The 20,227-nt window shown below is 36.5% G+C and overlaps 1 protein-coding gene across 1 annotated transcript in view; it reads left to right on the top strand.

The window, feature by feature from the left end:
• TppII (Tripeptidyl-peptidase II) overlaps positions 1–20,227 on the top strand; it is a 647,643-nt gene that overhangs the window by 586,499 nt on the left and 40,917 nt on the right. The window contains exons 27-28 of the mRNA XM_090387764.1: positions 2,684–2,814; positions 9,807–10,113. Coding sequence (XP_090243890.1) covers positions 2,684–2,814; positions 9,807–10,113 — 438 coding nt within the window. The remainder of the gene's footprint in view (positions 1–2,683; positions 2,815–9,806; positions 10,114–20,227) is intronic.

Here is a 20,227-nt window from a genome sequence, read left to right as displayed (position 1 = left end):
ACCCTCCTTTCTTGCGTACACTCTGTACTTCCCCGACTCTACTTTTTTTTTTTTTTTTTTGTCTCCGTCCAGGAAGATCTGGTGACCCTGGCAGAGACAAGCCAAAGAATAATGGGTAGCCTGGCTACCTCCTAGTGGTGTGTGTGGGCAACGTGGAGTTCCACCAGGGGCCCTGCGGCGAAATGCCAGGACACACAACAGAACCTAATGCAATATGTCATATACAACACGCAACACTCTTTTCTGACATTTACAGTAGTACTGTATTCCTTCACAGCAAACATATGGCACAGATGTGGGAAACCACAAGTGGCGCCTAACCCTAATACTATGCACACTATGCTTCAATTTGATCCAGATCGTTACATTAAATCACTCCTCTGTAATCATCGCTCAGGAATTGAGCAAAGCAGATCGACAACAGATATTAATAAAGAAGTAAATTTGCATATGGCAATTTTTAGAATAAATTATTCTTGAATATTTGTGTATTTTTATTTATTTTATTTTTTTCATGTAATATTTGTTTTTATATTGTAGAATGTTTTGAGATAGTTTTTGTTATTTGTGATATGGGAAATATTTCATGTTATTTTTTATTCGCAATATTAAAATTTTATCATAAAAAAATTTATCCATTATATTTCCCGAGTTGTTAAAAAAAAAAAGACGAATAAAAAAGTTGCGCGTGTCGAGCACATGCGGTAGACGGTTTATGTGAAACATCATTTGCGTTTTTTTTAGTTAATTTGACTTAGTATTAGTATTATTAGCCATGTGGTGCAGCATAAGCCTGAGGCTTATGCTGCACCAGCCAAAAAAAAAAATTCTCAAGTTATCCTAAGAGAGAGAGAGAGAGAGAGAGAGAGAGAGAGAGAGAGGGGGGGGGGATCACCAAGAAAAAGAAGAATGATGATATCCAGCTCAGGACCCTGGGTGTGCATATTGACTACAAAATAAGAGCTTTTGTATTGTAAATATTTTATTGAAAATTTGCAAATTTTCATAATTTCTGGAAGGCATGATACAATGTATTTATGATAACTAAAATAAGAGACGTATACTTGCGATTGCAACGTATCTAAATATCTCTGGAAAACAGTGTTGATTGAAGTACTGAACTATAGTTAGGGGCACCTAACAATGGAATGTAACAAAAATGCGAGATGAAAAAAAGAAATTGTTGACAAATATTTGTATTGTTACCATCGTATGACAAATACTTGTATTGTTGCAGTTGTATGATAAACACTTGTATTCTCGCAGTCATATGACATACTTTTATTGTTGCATTCATACTTACACTGTAGTAGTAACTTCAGAAAGTATGATTGTGATGTCATACTAATCAAAAATTCTAAAAAGAACTCCAGTCACTATCGTATTGAGGTATAATTGTAAGGGGAGGCATGACGACGAGGTTTTTTTTTTTTTTTTAGATAGACCTCCTTATACACATGCACTTATATGCATGGTTAAGGGGGTAACAAGCCCCATCTCTCCACCCCCCTGAATCCGCTCCTGACTCGAGACATCATACAAGTCAGTCGTGAATAATGCATCACGCGCACTAATCACACTACTAGTAGTGGGAGCATGGGAAGCACCTCTGGTGGAAACCGCGGATGACTTCACTTCCATGACCGATCAAATTACTCGGTAGAAATTCGGAAGAACTGCGAGCCCATTGTTAAAATATTCATAAGCCCTGAGTGTACCCCTACCTATTGCTTAGGTATTTGTTACTTAGTTACAATGATTGATGATTGTGAAGAAATCCTTGTAGATGACATCAGTGATTGTCTAATTACAGAAAATAATATACTTGCTGTTCACATTCCAAATGGTGAAGAAATCGTTTGTGCAATAACAAAAAATAAAGGAAACAAATTTAAGTGGCAAGGAAGAAAGACAAGAAAACTGTACAAATTTCAGAATTAGCCATGTAGAGTGGGTAACAGCATTATATAAACTTCTCCCCCTACTTGGAACAAGAAATGTTTTCCACTTGATCTCCTGTTCTTGAAGTACTGTCAAGATTGCACAGCTGTTGTTTAAGTTTCTGTGTTTTCCAAAAGAAGGTAACTTAATTTTTCTGAAAAGATAGCTGTGAACAGTATGCTTACAGTTACTAGTCAAAATGGAAACTTATTAGAACTTTGTTTACACAGTGTTTTTAAAATTTTATTAAATGTTATAGTGTATGTTACTTATTGTTTGGTACTGTATATTTTACATTTCACACGTACAATATTGCTGTAACATTTAGTATTTTAATTAATAAACAATAAATTAATTAATAAAAGCTGCTTTTATCCCAGTTAGACATCTATTATCCCTGGTGTTTGTTATTCAAAGGTCTTGATCCCATGTACCTTGCATAATAAAGATCCTATGATATGCATAAGAGTTACATTCTCTGTGAAAAACAGAGTGACACAAATAAGACAGTTTTGCCTTTTGTTTTATGTAAAATCTGATATTTGATTAGCTTTTCAGCATAAGTGACCCCATCTGTCATGTTTTACATATTTTTTATTACTTATTCTAAAATTTGTAAGATTTTATTTACTAATTAAAATCTCTTGTTCAGAAGACCTGTCTTATTTGTGTCACCCTGTAGAATGATTAATTCATTAAATGAATGATATTTTGAATATTCAGATTTTTTTTTTCCCTTTAGGATCGGAAAGAGCATCTTCGTGAGATAATTAACTTAGCTGATCAGATTCTCAGAGTTGTTAATACTACAGAATTATTGGCTTCCTTGGCAACAAAAAATGGCAAAAAAGAAAATAGTGCCAACCATAAAATGCAAGTAGAAACAGTTGATATGAGATTAAAAATTTTCTTTTTGTTTATATTCCCATAAACAATATTAGTTGCAATGTAATATCCTTATTATGAGAATAGCTGTTTTCTTCCTCCCCATTTTGCTTATTGATAATATAACCTTATTGCATAGCAGATATAAATACATTGAAACCCTGATTTAAATTCCTGTTAAACGTTTTCCTGCCTTATTCAGTTTTTGTGATCTCATCTGAAGCCTCTGTGTAATATACAGTTCTTCCTTCTTGGGTTTATCCTTATGTATGAAACTGATTCCCATGAGGAGGCCCAGGTGTCAAAGCAAACCTTCGTGATCAAGCAATTCCCTGAATTGCTTGATCACAAAGGTTTGCTTTGACACCTGGGCCTCCTCATGGGAATCAGTTTTGTTCACTTTCTTGTTTTCACTTTCTTTTTTCTTTTTGTTCACTTTCTTGAACTGAAAAATCATTTTTCTTATTTTAAGTATATACTAATACCCAATGAATTAATATATATTAAGAAACATACTTCACTGGTGTAGGACGGAAAGAAAGTTACTTTCTCTTTTCCTTTTTTTTTCTGTATATGCTTGTTACAAATCCATATACCACTTGAGCATAAGGAGGCACTGCCCCTCCTTCACATGGCAGGATCAGCAACCTGAATGGGAAGAGGTCTTCTTCTCTGGAATAAAATGGAGCAAACTGACTCCAAAACACTGAAATACACTCAATACGTGGATAAAAATATAACTAATCATAGATACTTGGAACTGCATTCCCTTACAGCTTCAGCCCAAGCAACCAGAAAAGGCAAAAGAAACAAGTTCATAACTATGAAGAGGCTAAAGACTAATGAACACATATAATGAATTTATTTACACATGCTTTCTTGATAATTCACTTAAATAAAGAGAAATCAGTAGGTCGTTTATCGCCCTTTATCACCTGATTTTAGTCACTTAACATTTTTTTGTAGGTCTTAAAACTCTCAAGGCTCTTTTGTATGAGGAATAACTCTAACAACTCACCTTCAATATGCCAAGCCACAAATTCAGTAAAAGTGGAGTATCTACATTGCCATATTAGCAATTAAACCACTGCCACTGTTTTAATTGCCAGAAATCTGGCTGTTCACAGAAAAATTACTTAATTTACTCTAATTTTGTTTTTTATTTTTTCTGGTTATCTGCTCTACAGGAGATGGTTTCAGTAGAAGAGAAAGTGAACTATCTCTCTTTTTTATGAAAACTGCAAACCCAGGAAGTATTAGAATCTGTAGTACTTAGTACTGGGCATGGATTGAAAAATCTCTAGCTTGCACAGCTTTAAGTCCATATCAGTGGTTAGAGGAAAATTTATAGCATTTTATGCAAAAGCACTGCGCATTTCAAACTCAGTGAAGAAGTTTAGAGAGGCTGCTTCCATTAATAATAAACTGTGAACTAGAAGGCCCAGATTAAATGAGGTGACTGTGGAATCTGTCACAATTGCTGTAAAATTCACATTTAAGTCAATTCACCTTAATTCCTTCTGTAAAATAACCTCCAAAATGAGTCTTTTTGTAAGATGACCATTTTGACTGCTGCCTAATTTAGTGCTCTGATTCATCCTGCATGCATTTAGTAGGGTTGAAGTGCAAACCCCAGATCAGTCAATCTTACGTCTCAGCAACTCCACCTACAAACCATTTCTGTATGATGTGAAGTATTACTGCTAATACTGATAGGACCTAATCCTGTAGTTATACTAGACTGTATGTAGCACAATTATTCAGCATGTCTGAGTACATTATGGACTTTGTTGTTACTTTATCACTTTACTTTATCACTAGACAAAAAGCCAGCTAAAGCAGTTCCATCCTATTAAACAGCCTCCAAACTTTGATTGGTGGGGCTCGCATCTGGTGAGTATGGGCTTGGCACACACAGGGTCCTCAGCTGGATATCATCATTCATCTCTTTCTTGTTGATTTCCTTCTCTCTCTCTCTCTCTCTCTCTCTCTCTCTCTCTCTCTCTCTCTCTCTCTCTCTCTCTCTCTCTCACACACACACACACACACACACACACACACACACACACACACACACACACACACACAGGGTAACTCAAAATTTTTTTGGCTGGTGCAGCATAAGCCTCAGGCTTCCTTGCACAATATGGTTAATAATAATAATAATGATGATACACTTCAACAGGAAGTGCTCTCTAGGCAATCTCCACATTCAAACATATCCATTAGAACAAAGCATTGCATAGCAAGATTCTTAACTCCATAGTACAACCTTCTTCCACTGCTCTAGAGGATATGCACATTGGGAAGATGCCACCCCCAAATGCTGCTTCACATTGGTGACAGTGATGGCAGCACTCCCTGCTATTGGACTGAAGTCTTTATAGTTACCGATAGTAGTTGTTCCTATGACCTCTTAGACTTGCTCATTGATGTTTTCTGAAGGCAATGATTGGTGAAGTACAAATTACCCTCTGTCTGGTTCTTTCAACATGTTCTACAAGTTTGCACAAGCTGTCCAGACCTTTTTTCATCAAAGTGTCACCTATGGCCTTGCATATTTGAATAACATCCGCCATAGTCAATTTTGAGAGGTTTAAATGAGTTAAAGCTTTACAACTAGCATTCTTCTGCCACTGCACAGGCAGAAGAATGCTAGACACCATGAGATTTATATTATAGTAATAGAGGCATGTGATGCAAGAAAGCAAGCGTATGAGCTTATGTAGCATCAGCCAAAAAAAAATTCACACAACCATTCCCTCTAAAAGTTTGTCCAGTTCCTCCTTGAATTTATTTAAGCTATCAACTACAACGACAGGTTGAAGTTTGTTCTAGCAATTAATCACCCACTAGCTAAAGAAGAATCCCATCAGAATTCAGCATGCTCAACCCATTCAAGGCCTTATACACCTCAATCAGATCACCTCGCAGGTGCCTAGTCTCTAGCCATTGCAATTTGCAGAACTTAAGCCTCTCTTGGTAAGAGGACCCCTTCATTCCTGTATATCATTGACAATACCCCATGGCCTGCTCTTGCAGCCGAGTTTAAAGTTTAGTAAATTAAGATTGCTATTGTTAAGAAAATCTTCAATCAATTTGCCTCTTATGCCAATTGTAGTTGACCCCCAGGGTGAACATAAAATTGAACCTAAAAAATTTGTCATTAAATTATGACTATGTAAAAAAGAGAGAAAGGAAAACTTAAAAAGCAAACAAATAAAACATTTCAAATGTTCCTCAATAGTGTGCACAATTCATTGTTTGGTCAGTGATAGAATGAGCTCTTATGATGTGGAAACGGGCATTATGTATTGTTGGGGAGAGTAGTGGGTCTACTGGGTTAGTCAGTTGTGCTGGTGCCGGAGGCAGACAGGCTGCCAGAGCAGGGTATTGTCAGTGATATACAGTAATTTTGCTAGTAGCGAAAAGGTGATTATCCCTTTGTATAAGGCAATGGTCAGGCCATACCTTAAGTACTGCGTACAGGACTGGAAGCCTCATTTTAGGAAGAATGTAGAGTTGCTTGAGCATGTACAGAGAAGGGCAACAAGATTGGTGAGGGAACAAAGGTGAGGGTGATCTGATTGAGGTGTATAAGCCTTGAAAATGGGTTGAGCACGCTGAATTCTGATGGGATTCTTCTGCTTGCTCAAATTATGAACTTAAGACGATATAAATTCAAATTGAGGAAAGATAGTTGTAGAATAGATGTGCAAAAATTTGCTTTTAGCCAGCGGGTGGTTAATTGCTGGAATAAACTTCCATCTGTCATTTTGGAAGTTGACAGCTTAAATAAATTCAAGGAAGAACTGGACAATCTTTTAGAGGGAATGGATGTGTAAATAATTTTTTTTTTTTTTTTTTGGGGTTGATGCTACATAAGTTTATATGCTTGTTTTCTTACATCACATACCTCTATTACTATTACGCATGGTTTGGTCTCGTGTAATTGCTTTATTGAGGTGCATATTTGCAATAAAGACAAGTATGAAATTTTGCCAATGAGGAAAGAATTAGCATTAGCATTAGTAGAGGCATATGATGTAAGAAAGCAAGCTTATTCAGAATCAGCCAAAAAAAAAAAAAAAAAAACACACACCACTCCCATTTCACCCCTCCGTTCGTTCGAAATACCTGTCCAGTTTAGCCTTAAATTTGTTTAGGCTATCAACTTCAACAACAAGTGATGGAAGTCGGTTCCACCAACCAACCACCCGCTGGCCAAAGGCAAATTTCTGCACATCTATCCGACATCAGTCCTTCCTCAATTTGAATTTATGCCCTCTGAGGTGATTATTCTGAGCAAGATGAAGAATCCCATTGGCATTGAGCATGCTCAAACCATTCAAAGCCTTATACACCTCTATCAGATCACCTCGCCGGTGCCTAGTCTCCAGACTGTGTAATTTGCAAAACTTAAGCCTTTCTTCGTAAGAGCAACCCTTTATTCCATTCACTAATCTTATTGCCCTTCTCTGTACCCGTTCCAGCAGCTCTACATCCTTCTTGAAATGAGGCCTCCAGATCTGTATACAGTACTCAAGATGTGGCCTAACCATTGCCTTATACAAGGGAATAATCACCTCCTTATCCCTGCTAGAAAAATTCCTGTATATCATTGACAAGACACCATGAGCTACTCTTGCAGCTCGTCTGCACTGCTCAGAGAACTTCATATCTGCCTGCACAATTACCCCCAGGTCCTTTTCATTCCCCACCACTGTCAGTGTAGTACCGCAGAGTTGATACGTTGCTCTGTGGTTACTGTTTCCCATATGTAGTACTTTACATTTGTCAATGTTAAACTTCATTTGCCACCTCTCAGCCCATCTGTTCAACCTTTCCAGATCCTGTTGCAGCAGCATAGCGTCAGTAGTGTCCTTAACAACCCTGCCAGCCTTTGTATCATCTGCAAACTTGGACATTAAACTTGATATACCATCATCAATATCATTCATAAACACCGAAAACAACAACGGACCCAACACTGAACCCTGAAGAACTCCACTAATAACATTAGTCCACATTGAGCAGTGTCCATTGATTACCACTATCTGTCTTCTGCCATTCAATCATCCCCTTATCCATAGCAGCAATTTGCCTCCAATGCCGCACTGCTCCAATTTGTGCAGCAGTCTTCCATGTGCAACAGTATCAAAAGCCTTTCTAAGATCCAAATATATAATATCAAAGTTATTCCCTGCATCCAGTTCTTTTGTGACTACATCATAGTATCCAATCAAATTGGTCAGGCAAGACCTGCCCTTAACAAAACCATGCTGTGTCTGAGCTATAACTGAATTCTTGTCTAGATGATCCTGCAGTGCTTCTTTAACCAGTGCCTCCATTGATTTACCTGGAACAGAAGTTAAACTAACAGGTCTATAATTAATTGTGTCAGCCTTTGATCCTCCTTTGTGAATTGGGGTTACATTTGCACATCTCCAGTCTATGGGTACCTCCCCTGAGTCCAAAGAAGCTCTCATAATTATGGCTAGGGGTTTGCTTACTTCCTTTGCTGCCTCCTTTAATATAACTGGATAGATCCCATCCACCCCAGGTGCCTTTTTTATGTTTATCCTCAACAATCTCTCCTCCACTTTCCTCTCAGTTATTACAAAATCATCTAGCTCACTGCCAATGTTTACTTTACCTACGTCATTCTCCTTCCTGAATAACTCCTCATGCGTGAATGTAGATGCAAAATACTCGTTTAGATTGTTAGCCACCTGAGCAGGATCCTCAACTGTTGAACCATCAATATCAGTGGACCAATCTGATTCATCCCTTTTCTTCTTGAGTTTAAATAAGTAAAGAACTCTTTTCTGTTTTTCTTTGCATCCTTTGCCAAGGATTTTTCGTAGTCTGCCTTTGCCTGCCTAATCTCCTTTGTGACTTGGTTACAGACCAACTTATATCTATCATAGGCTTCCATGTCACCCATTAATTTGTATGTATTCCATGCATTTTTCTTCTCTGCCACACGTCTCATTAGTTCATCTGACAACCATTTAGGCCTAAACCTTGAACAATATTTCTTAGTTGGTATGTAAAGCCTGGTAGCTTCCAAGATTAGTTCCTTGAATGCTTCCCATTTTGAGTTTGCTGTTGGTAACATCATCAGTTGGTCCCACTGTATAGAATTTAAATACTGTCTCAGACCATCATAGTCGCCTTTACGAAAACAAAAACCCTTCCCTTTACCTCTGATGGTAGTTACCTCCTTGAGTAAATCCCACTTCAACACACTGTGATCACTGCCACCTAGTGGTTCATTTATCTGCAGATTCTTAATGCATGAAGAATCACTACTGGTAATCAGATCAAGAGTATTTTTTTTTTTTGGGTTGATGCTACATAAGTTTATATGCTTGCTTTCTTACATCACATACCTCTGTTACTATTACACATGGTTTGGTCTCGTGTAATTGCTTTATTGAGGTGCATATTTTCAATAAAGACAAGTATGAAATTTTGCCAATGAGAAAAGAATTAGCATTCTCGCAAAGCAAAAACTGCTCAGAATTGCCTTTCAGATTTCATGAGGTTGTATTGACACAATGACACATTGTGTCTAATAGGTTAGTCAGTTTAATTCTGCCGGAGGCACCAGCACAACTGACTAACCCGGTAGATCCACACCTCTCCCCAAACAGTATATAATGCCAGTTTCCACATCATAAGAGCTCATTCTTTCATTGACCAAACAACGAATTGTGCACAGTATTGAGAAACATTTGAAATGTTTTATTTATTTGCTTTTTAAGTTTTCCTTTCTCTCTTTTTAGGTTTAAGTAAATATTAAGTCTCTTTTATTTAAGTCTTCTGTAGTCAGTTTTAATAGTATTTTGAGCAATTTTCAGTATTGTATAAAGTACTTTGTTAGTATGTTACTAAAGTATAAAAACTTTAGTAACATTTTAATTAATCATTTAAATGATATTGTTTATTATCTTATATGCCTAATTAAAATTTAGGAATGAAAAAAACAAACAAATAGTGATAGAAGCATTGGTGAAGAAAGGAATTGCAATATGTGATCTAGTGGACATTGAAGAAAATAATAAATTAGAAAATAACAGAATGCAAAACACAGAAGAGAATACATTGCACAGAACTTCAGATGATCGTGGTACAAGTGCTACAAATCAAGATGACAGTGTAGAAGTTTGTAATGATCATGGTGACACTCATTCTGTCGATGCACATACTACAGTTACTATAGCCCAAGTGGATAATGTATATAATGAATTGCAAAGGTGGATAGAAATGAATGATGTGAAAGTAAGCATTTAAATATATACTTGCTATTTCAGTTTATCTTTATAATCAGTTTTTTTCAGTAATAAGAAGTCCCTTTCTGCTATTCTTTACAAAAATTCTAAAATTCAAAAAATAATTCAAAAATTATTTCAAGTAGAATGAAGGAATTGACTGAGATCAAATATTTCTTGTAAAATAAGAAAGTTAGTTTAAAAAAGGAAATTCATTTTAGTAATGTGGTGTTCTTGGGAAGATCTAGATGCAATACAGTTCCATGATTGGTAGAAATAAGCTACATCTAGAACAAACAGCACTGAATTGTTAATTTTTTGTGTTATCTTAAAGGACAGAATTCATGGGTTACCTGGTTCCTGGGTAACGCTACACTGTCACTCCTCTCACTAATAGACGAACCCACCACTTGGCAGGTATGTAAGTACATTGCATCGCTGCATTCCCATAGGTGGTATTCATTGACTGTATGGATAAATGTCATGAGTTAACCGACTTTGAAAGAGGGATGATAGTGAATGCACCGACGCATGGGTCACTCTATCATGGAGATGGTACAGAAATCACACTATCCTTGTTCGACAGTATTAAGAGTGTAGTGGAAATATGCCATTTCCGGAATAACATCTCATTGTGTACAGCATGTGGGCAGAGAAAGGTGGTGGATGAACGTGCTGTTGATGTCTTTCTTGCATTGTTTCAACCACCCAAAGAGCGACAGTGGCATAAATCGCCACCGACTTCAAGAGGGAGGTGCTGGAAACATCTCCACCACCAAGACCATCAGGCGATCATTAGCTGCAGTAGGTTATGGGAGCCACTTACCAACCAGACTCTCATTGCTAATACCACAACACAGGACTACACCTCAACTGGGCAAAACAACATCAGACTGGACCTTGGATGATTGGAGATGGGTCTCCTGGTCTGATTTCCAGTTATTTCGAGCAGACGAGAGGGTGCGTATCTGGCTGAAACCGCACGAAGCTATGTACTTGTCATGTCAACAAGGGGCATGTTCAACTGGCACACATCTGGACCTCTGATACTTCTAGATGCATCTCTGAATGGTCCAGGTTGTGTCCATCCTTGAAGACCATCTGCATCCCTTCGTAGTCATTATGCACCCACAGGGCAATGGACTCTTCCAGCAGGACAGTGTGCCTCCCTACAGAGCCGTGGCAAGCATGGATGGAAATACCTGTGGATAGCTTTCGTGAACTTAGTGCCTCACCAAGTGACTACCCTTATCCAGGCGAAAGGTAGACCTACCCCTTACTAGGTAGGTATCCCATGATTTCTGTCCATTCAGTGTAATATTACAAGGTGAAAGTTGAGAAAATAGGACAGGAATATATATACTTAAACAAGCTTTTGTTAAATTGGTTTGATTTTCACTACATCTGAACTATTAAATATTCTATTGAAATAGAATTAAGGATAATAAGAGATAATGAAAAGATGAATAGCTTATATGTGTCCAGTTATGGATGACTATAAAATTTTTTTTGTACTTATTACTGATTTATATTTATTTTTTATTAACGATTGGTATTTATTTTGTGTTTATACAATCAGTGTTCTAAATGATTAAATGGTACATAATGTAGCTATATTCATAAGTGAACAGGACGAACAAGGTGCTGCTCTAAAATTGACTATCGTTGCTTACGTATAGCAAATAACCTACAAATGTGATATTAATGATTTGATTTTGAATGCTTCGCCTACCATCCATTTCACTCTGGCACATCACTGAATGTGCCAGAGTGAAATTGGCTCCAGTTTTTAGTCCTGCCTACTTTTGTTAATGGCTATTCTCAATGAGATAAGTAATTTATTTATTTGAAAAAAAAATAAATAAATAAAATCTTTTCACCATCATGTGATGATGAAATTGAATAATTAGGTTGGGCTCTACCTGATTTTAATATGAAGAAGCAATATTCTAACAAAAAAAAAAAAAATTTATTTTGGCACTACCAGTTGAAATCACTGACAACCACTACTGCATGCATTCTTGATAAACCAAGTACAGTACCAATGGTACTTTCTCTGTAACTCAACTCAGATTCACTCCAGTCAATCTAAAAGCTTATTTTCTAGTTGATCCACATTCCTCCAAAAACATTATCACTTAGGCTTCATTTGGTTTAGTTTACTGTACAGGTTGTTTTAAAATTGCAGGGAACAAATGTAGAAAAAAGTTCCTATAAATATCTCAAAAATAGTTATTTCCAAGATATTAAACATATCATTTGTTCAAAGTGACTTCCAATTTGTTCAAGTCAGCATTCAGTGCAACGAATTCGTGATTATTCCCTGTCCTGCCTTATTATTTAGGGCTGTTCTTAATAGTTTCTCTCAAAAATGCTATTTCTCAGTTCATCTTGCATGATAATACATATAGAATAAACCATGGATGTCAGGTCACCACAAAAGGTCATCTAAGAGTTTAAGATCGGGTGTAAAGGGCTGTTCATTCCACCCATTAATGCTCTGTGTTTAAATAAAATAATAATAATAATAGTTATTATTATTATTAATAGTCGTGGGGAAAATTAGCCCAGTGCACTTATATAAAACAAATATCTTCTGCTGGTTTTTAAGGGGTATGTCTTTCCATAGTTCCAACAGATTATTCCACAGAAAATATAAGTATGTCACTCTTGAAAGTATTTATCATCATCATTATTCTGCTATTCCCCTATTCAACATAAGCCTTGTAATTGAGGCTTCTTTTTCTGCTGAAAGCAATAAATTCAAGCTGCCAAACTTGTTGCAGTACTGAAAGTTGATAGTAAAATAATAAGGAACAATAAGATTGTCTCCAAGAACACCACACTAAACATTAAAGGAAAAGGTATGCTAATAATGAGTACTGACAGTTGTATGTCAATTTTCTTTAGTCTTAAGTATGAATGTTTTGAAAGATAAATTCCATTTCTTGATTTATAAGTAACCAGAACATGGCCACCAAAACAATTGAGGATCATATGAACTGATCCACAATTGCTGCTCGTGTAATTAGCATTAGTAGAGGCACATGATGCAAGAAAGCAAGTTTATACACCATCACAAAAAAAAAAAAAAAAAAAACCCTTCCCATTTCACTGATCCATTCATTCCAAATGTTTGTCTAGTTCTGCCTTGAATTTATTTAAGCTATCAACTTCCACAGCAACAGATTGAAGTTTGTTCCAGCAATCAACTACCATCTGGCTAAAGCAAAACTTCTGCACATCTATTCTACAACTGTTTTTCCTCAGTTTGAATCTATGCTCCCCTCAGATTAGGTTTGTAATCTGAGCAAAAGGAAGAATCCCATTAGCATTGAGCCTGCTCAATCCATTCAAGGCCTTATATACCTCAATCAGATTGCCTCACAGGTGCCTAGTCTCCAGAATCTAAATTGGCAGAACTTAAGCATTTCTTCATAAGAGCACCCCTTTGTTCCCTTCACCAGTCTTGTTGTCCTTCTCTATACTCATTCTAGCAACTCTACATCCTTCCTAAAATGAGACTTCCAGACCTGTACACAGTACTCAAGGTGTGGCCTGACCATTGCCTTATACAAGGGGATAATCATCTCTTTATCCCCTACTCGCAAAATTCCTGGATATCTTTGAAAAGACCCCATGACCTACTCTGGCAGCCTGTCTGCACTGCTCAGAAAACTTCATATCTGACTGCACAATAACCCCTAGGTCTCTTTCATCCTCCACTACCCTGAATGTAACACCACCCAGTTGGTACATTTACCTGTTGTTACTGCTACCTGCTACCCATATGCAGTTGTTTCCATTTGTCAATGTTAAACTTAGTTGCCTCTTCTCAGCTCATCTACCCAACATTTCCAGATCCTGTTGCAGCAGCATACTGTCATTACTGTTATTATCAACACTGCCAACCTTTGTATCATCTGCAAACTTTGACATTAAGCTTGATATATCTTCATCAATATCATTGATAAATATACAAAACAACAATGGGCTCAACACCGAACCCTGAGGGACACCACTAATAACCTTAGTCTACGAAGAGCAGTATCCATTGATTACCACTCTGTCTTCTCCCACTCAACCATCCTTTTATCCATTGTAGCAACTTGCCCTTAATGCCATACTGCTCCAATTTGTACAATAGTCTTCCATACACAACAGTATCAAAAGCTTTCCTGAAATCCAAGTACAGTAAGTGCCAGTTGTAGTAATCACTGGTTATTAGAATCAGCCGCTCAATAGAATCAAATTTCGAAGAACCGATCAAAATTAGCAAAATGCACTACACTTTCATTGTTTACTAGAATCACATTTTCGGTTATAAGAATCAATTTTGAATGCCTCTGTGATATTTTTCTAAAGCACATTTCTGACCTCCAGAAAACAATTTGCAGTTTACATTTATTGGGCTTTTCTGTTAGTGCAATAAATGGGTAGTAAACTTAATCTTATTCATTTGTGATAATACCGATAGTTGGAACTCTGTGTTTTCACGTTATTATGGTGAAATGTGTTTCCCCTTGCTGAAATCTTCTTCATTTCTATATCTAAGCTTCGTTTCACTTGTGTGTGTCATGTTAGTTCCAATTTGTATGTGTGCCATGTGCTTTGTTATTGATTGAAGCGTATCTTTTTTACTAGGTTTTAAATTTTACTACCAAAAATAAATGTCAGTAAACAGAAAAAGAGTGAATTCGAGTGTAAAAGATAAATTACGAATTATAGAAACGTATGATAAATTAAACTTAGGCAATATGTCTCAAAGGGAAGCGGCAGTAAAATTAGGAGTGCCTCAGTCAACTTTATCAAAATTGTTAAAATCATGTCACACATTAAACACTAATGTGATTGGTGAAACCAGAAGAAGGAACCGGAAGGGAAATGCCAAACAGTAGGCAAAGCTCTGTTCGTTTAGTTCAAACAGGCCAGCTCATTTAATGCGCCAATCAGTTTTAGTATTCTTCTTCAAAAAGCTAATTATTTTGTTGAAAAACTACACACAGTTTAAGGTGACGGACAGATGGCTGACAGGATGGAAAGAGAGGCATGATATTGTTTACAAAAAACTTCACGGAGAAAAACAGGATTCCAATGATTCTGCAGCTGACACCTGGTTGAAAACCTCTTGGCAAACTGTAAGCACTTATAATCCTGAAGACATTTTTAATACAATTTTTAATACAGACTGGGGTAGTCCTGTAGTACAACTACAGGACTACCCCAGACCACTGCATGATTTTTAAAAATTCCTCTTCATCTGCAGGAAAGAAGATCAAGGGCAGGATTACAGTTCTTTTAACATGGAACAATCAAGATGAAGCCATTATTGGCAAGGGTAAATCGCCTAGATGTTTTAAAGGAGTAAAACAGCTGCCTGTTGAATATGCCAATAATACTAATTCTTGGATGACAGCTTCTTCATTTGAAGATTATCTTCGTAAATGGGATTTGAAATTGGATAAGAAAAACAAAAATTGCATTGGTTTTGGACAACTGCCCAGCTCATCCAAAGTTGACTTTCAAAAACATTGAATTAGTTTTTCTACCTTCAAATACCACATCACTGATTCAACCTCTCAACCAGGGAATAATAAAAACCTTTAAGACCTTTTATAGATTGGATGTGAGGCAAAGAATCATTCAGTCTATAGATGAAGGTTTGGGAACATCATCTGATACTGCCAAGCAGATAACTGTTCTAGATACACTTCATATGACAACGAGTGCCTGGAAGTTTCCGAAACCTGCTTTAGCAACTGTTTCAAAAAATGTGGATTAATTATTCATGATGGGCAACTAAGTTGCAATACTGATCATGTTGAAAAGCCCAAAGACATGGGTGAACAGGAGTTTAATAATTGGGTGAACATAGATGGCGATCTACAAGTTACTGCAGCTTTAACAGATGGAGAAATTGCCCAGTCTATTACTGATAATTTCGCTGTGAATTAGGAAAATGAAGATGAACCCCAAACGAACTCCAGTTATAAAACTGTAAGCTCGTGAAGCTATAGCCATCCTGAGGAGAGCGTTGGAAGAAACTGGTGCAAGTGATCGTGAATATAGACTGTTATACAATATTGATGAATCTATAGACTTTGCAGCAATAATTTAAAGCAATCTAAAATAGGTGACTTTAAAATTATAATCATATTACAAAGTGTTGTTTAATTAATCCGTATATTAATTAAGCTATGTACGTAAGTATAAATTTATTTTTATTACAAAATCAGAATGTAAAAATTGGAATATTCTTCCGATTTTTACGAATAATTTAATTGGTAATAAAGTGTATATTTTTGCTTTATATCTTTATTTTTATAGCTTCTGGATAATATTTGTCGATATTTGCTTATTAGAATCAAAATTCAATTTGCAAACGTGATAACTATAACCAGCACTTACTGTATATGATATCAAAATTATTTTTTGCATCCAGTTCATTTGTGACCACATCATAGAATCCAATCAAATTGGTCAGACAAGACGTCCCCTTGACAAACCCATGCTGTATCTGAATTATTACTGCTGTCTTATCTGCATGGTCCTGCAATGCTTCTTTAACCAGTGACTCCATTATTTTCCCTGGAACAGAAGTCAAACTAACAGGTCTGTAATTACTCATGTCACCCTTTGACCCCCCCCCCCTTTTTTTGAATTGGAGATGTCTCCAGTCCTTGAGGACTTCCTCTGAGTCCAAGGATGCTCTCATAATTATGGCTAAGGATTTGCTTTCACCTCCTTTAATATAGCTGGATAGATCCCATCTACCCCAGGTGCCTTTCTTATGTTTAACTTCAACAATTTCCACTCCACTTTGCTCTCACTTATTACAAAATCATTAAGCACCCTGTTACTTTGATAAACTTCTGGCATTTTCCTCCCTTAATAACTCATGTGAATGTAGATGCAAAATACTCATTTAGTTCTGCAGCTATCTGAGAATGATCATCTACAGTCAAACCATTGATATCAAATGGACCAATCTGATTCATTTCCTTCCTTTTAGAGTTTATATAAGTAAAGAAATCTTTGCATCCTTTGCCAAAGATTCATAATCTGCCTTTGCTTGCCTAACCTCCTTTGTGATTTGATTACAGACTAGTTTGTATCTACTAAAGGCTTCTGTGTTGTTTGACAGTTTATTTGCATGCCATGCATTTTTCTTCTCTGCCACGAGTCTCATTAGTTCATCTGGCATCCATTTGGGCTTAAACCTGGAGCAGTATTTCTTAGTTGGAACAAAAAGCATAGTAGCTTCCAAAATTTCTTCCTTGAATTGCTTCCATTTAGAATTTTCTGTTGGTAACATCATCAGTTGGTCCCACTGTATAGAACCTAAAAAATATCTGAGACCACTGTAGTAGCTTTTACTTAAGCTAAAACCCTTCCCTTTATCCATGATGGTAGTTACATCTTTAAGTAAATCCCACATCAGTACACTGTGATCACTTCCTCTTATTGGTTCCTTTATCTGTAAACTCTTAATGCATGAATAATCACTGCTGATAATTAGATCAAGAGTGTTACTCCCTCTTGTTGCCTCTCTAACATGCTGCTGTAGAAAACAATCATCCAATAAATCCACAAAAGCCTTGCTAGTGTGCGAGTGACTAACCCACAAGTTCCAGTCTATATCTGGGAAGTTAAAATCTCCTATTATAAGACACTAATTTACTGGCTCACTCTTTCTCTGTATAATTGTTCATTGTACTCATTTTTGTTTTCCTAGTGCTTATGTAACACAGACTGACTTGTTTTTGCACTGTCCATCTATGTCAACCGGATGCACTTCCTTAGATTTTTTGTTTCTTAACTAACAGCATAACTCCTCCCCCTTCCTACTCTGTCTATGTTGCCCATCAAGCCAAATGCAGCATATACACAGCAAAATTGTATACTATAGCATTGGACTTGGACCATATTAAAAACCACAATTACCAAAGGTGAACAATATGTACTGATTCTTTAAGTGCATCACGGGCTTTATCGGCTCTGAGATATGTCTCATTCAATCCTGTCCCAGGTTCAGCAGATGTTACTACATGCTCTTTAAGAATGTTTATTTGACATTGATTTTTGTTAGATTCCAAATCACATTGGGATCAGGGTTAATGAACTGGATGTTGCAGCCAGGTCAGCACAATCCCTGAACAGTCACAGCCTACTAATCCCCTATACCAGGGGTCGGCAACCTTTTTTGAATGAAGAGCCATTTTTGATCTAATTAAAAAAAAAGAGAGAGAATCCATAGAGTCGCACCTCAGCTCAAGCTGGAAGGAGGAAGAGGAGGAGTGGTGGGGGAGTTTTTTAAGAAATGGAATAGAGTGGGAAGGTGTTTTATAAAAAATATATATTTTTTGAAATATTATTTATTAATACTGAAAAAATGTAACAAACATTCGATTAAGTACAAATTAATGTGACTTTTGCTTCTGAAATTCTTGAGCGAGTCTCTCAACATCAGGCGAGTATACCGTAATTTTCATCTTTAAACATGCTGAGAGAGTCACGTTGTTCAGATGGTTTCTTGATTTATTTTTAATATAGTTCATGTTTGAAAATATTTGCCTGCAGGAATTCGTCGAACCAAAAACTGAGAGAAGTCCAAATGCAAATATTTTAAAATATTTTCAAATTCCAACTACTCCACTCATCAAGCACAATTTGGTCTTGCTTTTTCAACTCATCTATCTGTCTATTTGTGTAGGCCTCTCCAAATCCTCAATTTCCGTTTTATAGTATTTTAGTCTTGCACTCCACATGTCCTTGATTTTTAAGGCCTCTAACTCCATTTCAAATTGTGCTTTGTGTGGGCTAAAAGTTCAAGAGCCACAGTTACATCCCCAAAGAGCCGCAGGTTGCTGACCCTGCCCTGCCCTATACAGAATATAATACAGATTTTATGTAACAAATTATACTTCCAGTATCAACATTTGTGGCGCAGACAGGTCACAAATAAGCTATATCAAGTAAAGCCTGTAATCGAACACTGCTAGTCTAGTTTGCATGGGAACCCTAGAGAGGTTGTTGTTCTTGCTTGCCTCTATATAATCATCTTACTCAATTCATTGAATTTAACATTTATACGCAGTCGGATTTTATCTGATGACAACCATGTGGCTTATGTTTTTAATTACATAAAATCCATAAAACCTATTTAGTTTTATTTAAAATATACTTTAAATAATTATTTATATTCATATATCATTTTGTATATTTTACCTTTATATACACCATAAATTCCTTTAGACATGGTGACCTATCCTTGTAGGTCATTATATAACCTTGCTTTATTTATATGTTTTTATTTGTTTTATGACTTGGTTTTGGTGCATTATATCCTTAGTTGATGTGCCAAGAAAATCTAAATCAAATGCATATATCATTGACAAAATCTCATGAGATGGCCTAGCAGCCTGTCTACATTGTTCAAGAAACTTCGTACCAAATTGTATAGTTAATCCCAAGTCATTTTCATTAATACCATCTTGAGTTTGGTGGTACTCAAATAGTACGTTATATCTAGGGGGGGCGGAGCGGAGTTTACGAGGGCACGTTATGTCAAGGATCTGGGTACATTCTAACCATGTGTACGCCATATCCAAAAATTTCATTACTTTATACAGCATGTCCTCCTCCACTTTTTCATACTATTGAATACACCATGAATCGTCAAACTAATACAATAAGCTTATCTGCGAAAAGATCTAAATCTCCCAAACACTTCCTAGTTCATTTCACAAATATACATGGTCTCAATTCTAATCTCAATGATGTCAATTTCCCCTTGCACTCTGCCAAACGCCATGTACTTTTTCTGACAGAATCTCAGTTATCAGTTGATTCAATTACTACTCATCTCAGTTGCCCAAATTATTCGCTGTGTGATTCCTTTTGCCTCAGAGGTGGTACTTGTGCATATGTATATTCCAATATTCCCTCTCAGAGACTTGGTAATTTGGAATCTCCTCTTTTTGATCTTCTCTGGCTTAAAATCTCTCTACCTCATTGTGTAAAATTCATCTGTTGTCTCTACCATTCTCCCAACTCCACCATTGGAGTTGGGGAGAACGGTAGTCGAAGAGCTCCAAGTGATTGTAGCTCTTTGACTTCCTCTC

The sequence above is a fragment of the Mastigoproctus giganteus genome, chromosome 13 (assembly GCF_048544385.1).
Source record: "Mastigoproctus giganteus isolate SK-2022 chromosome 13, ASM4854438v1, whole genome shotgun sequence".
In the NCBI taxonomy this organism is placed as follows: domain Eukaryota; kingdom Metazoa; phylum Arthropoda; class Arachnida; order Uropygi; family Thelyphonidae; genus Mastigoproctus; species Mastigoproctus giganteus.
This window is presented reverse-complemented; position numbering and strand designations above follow the sequence as displayed.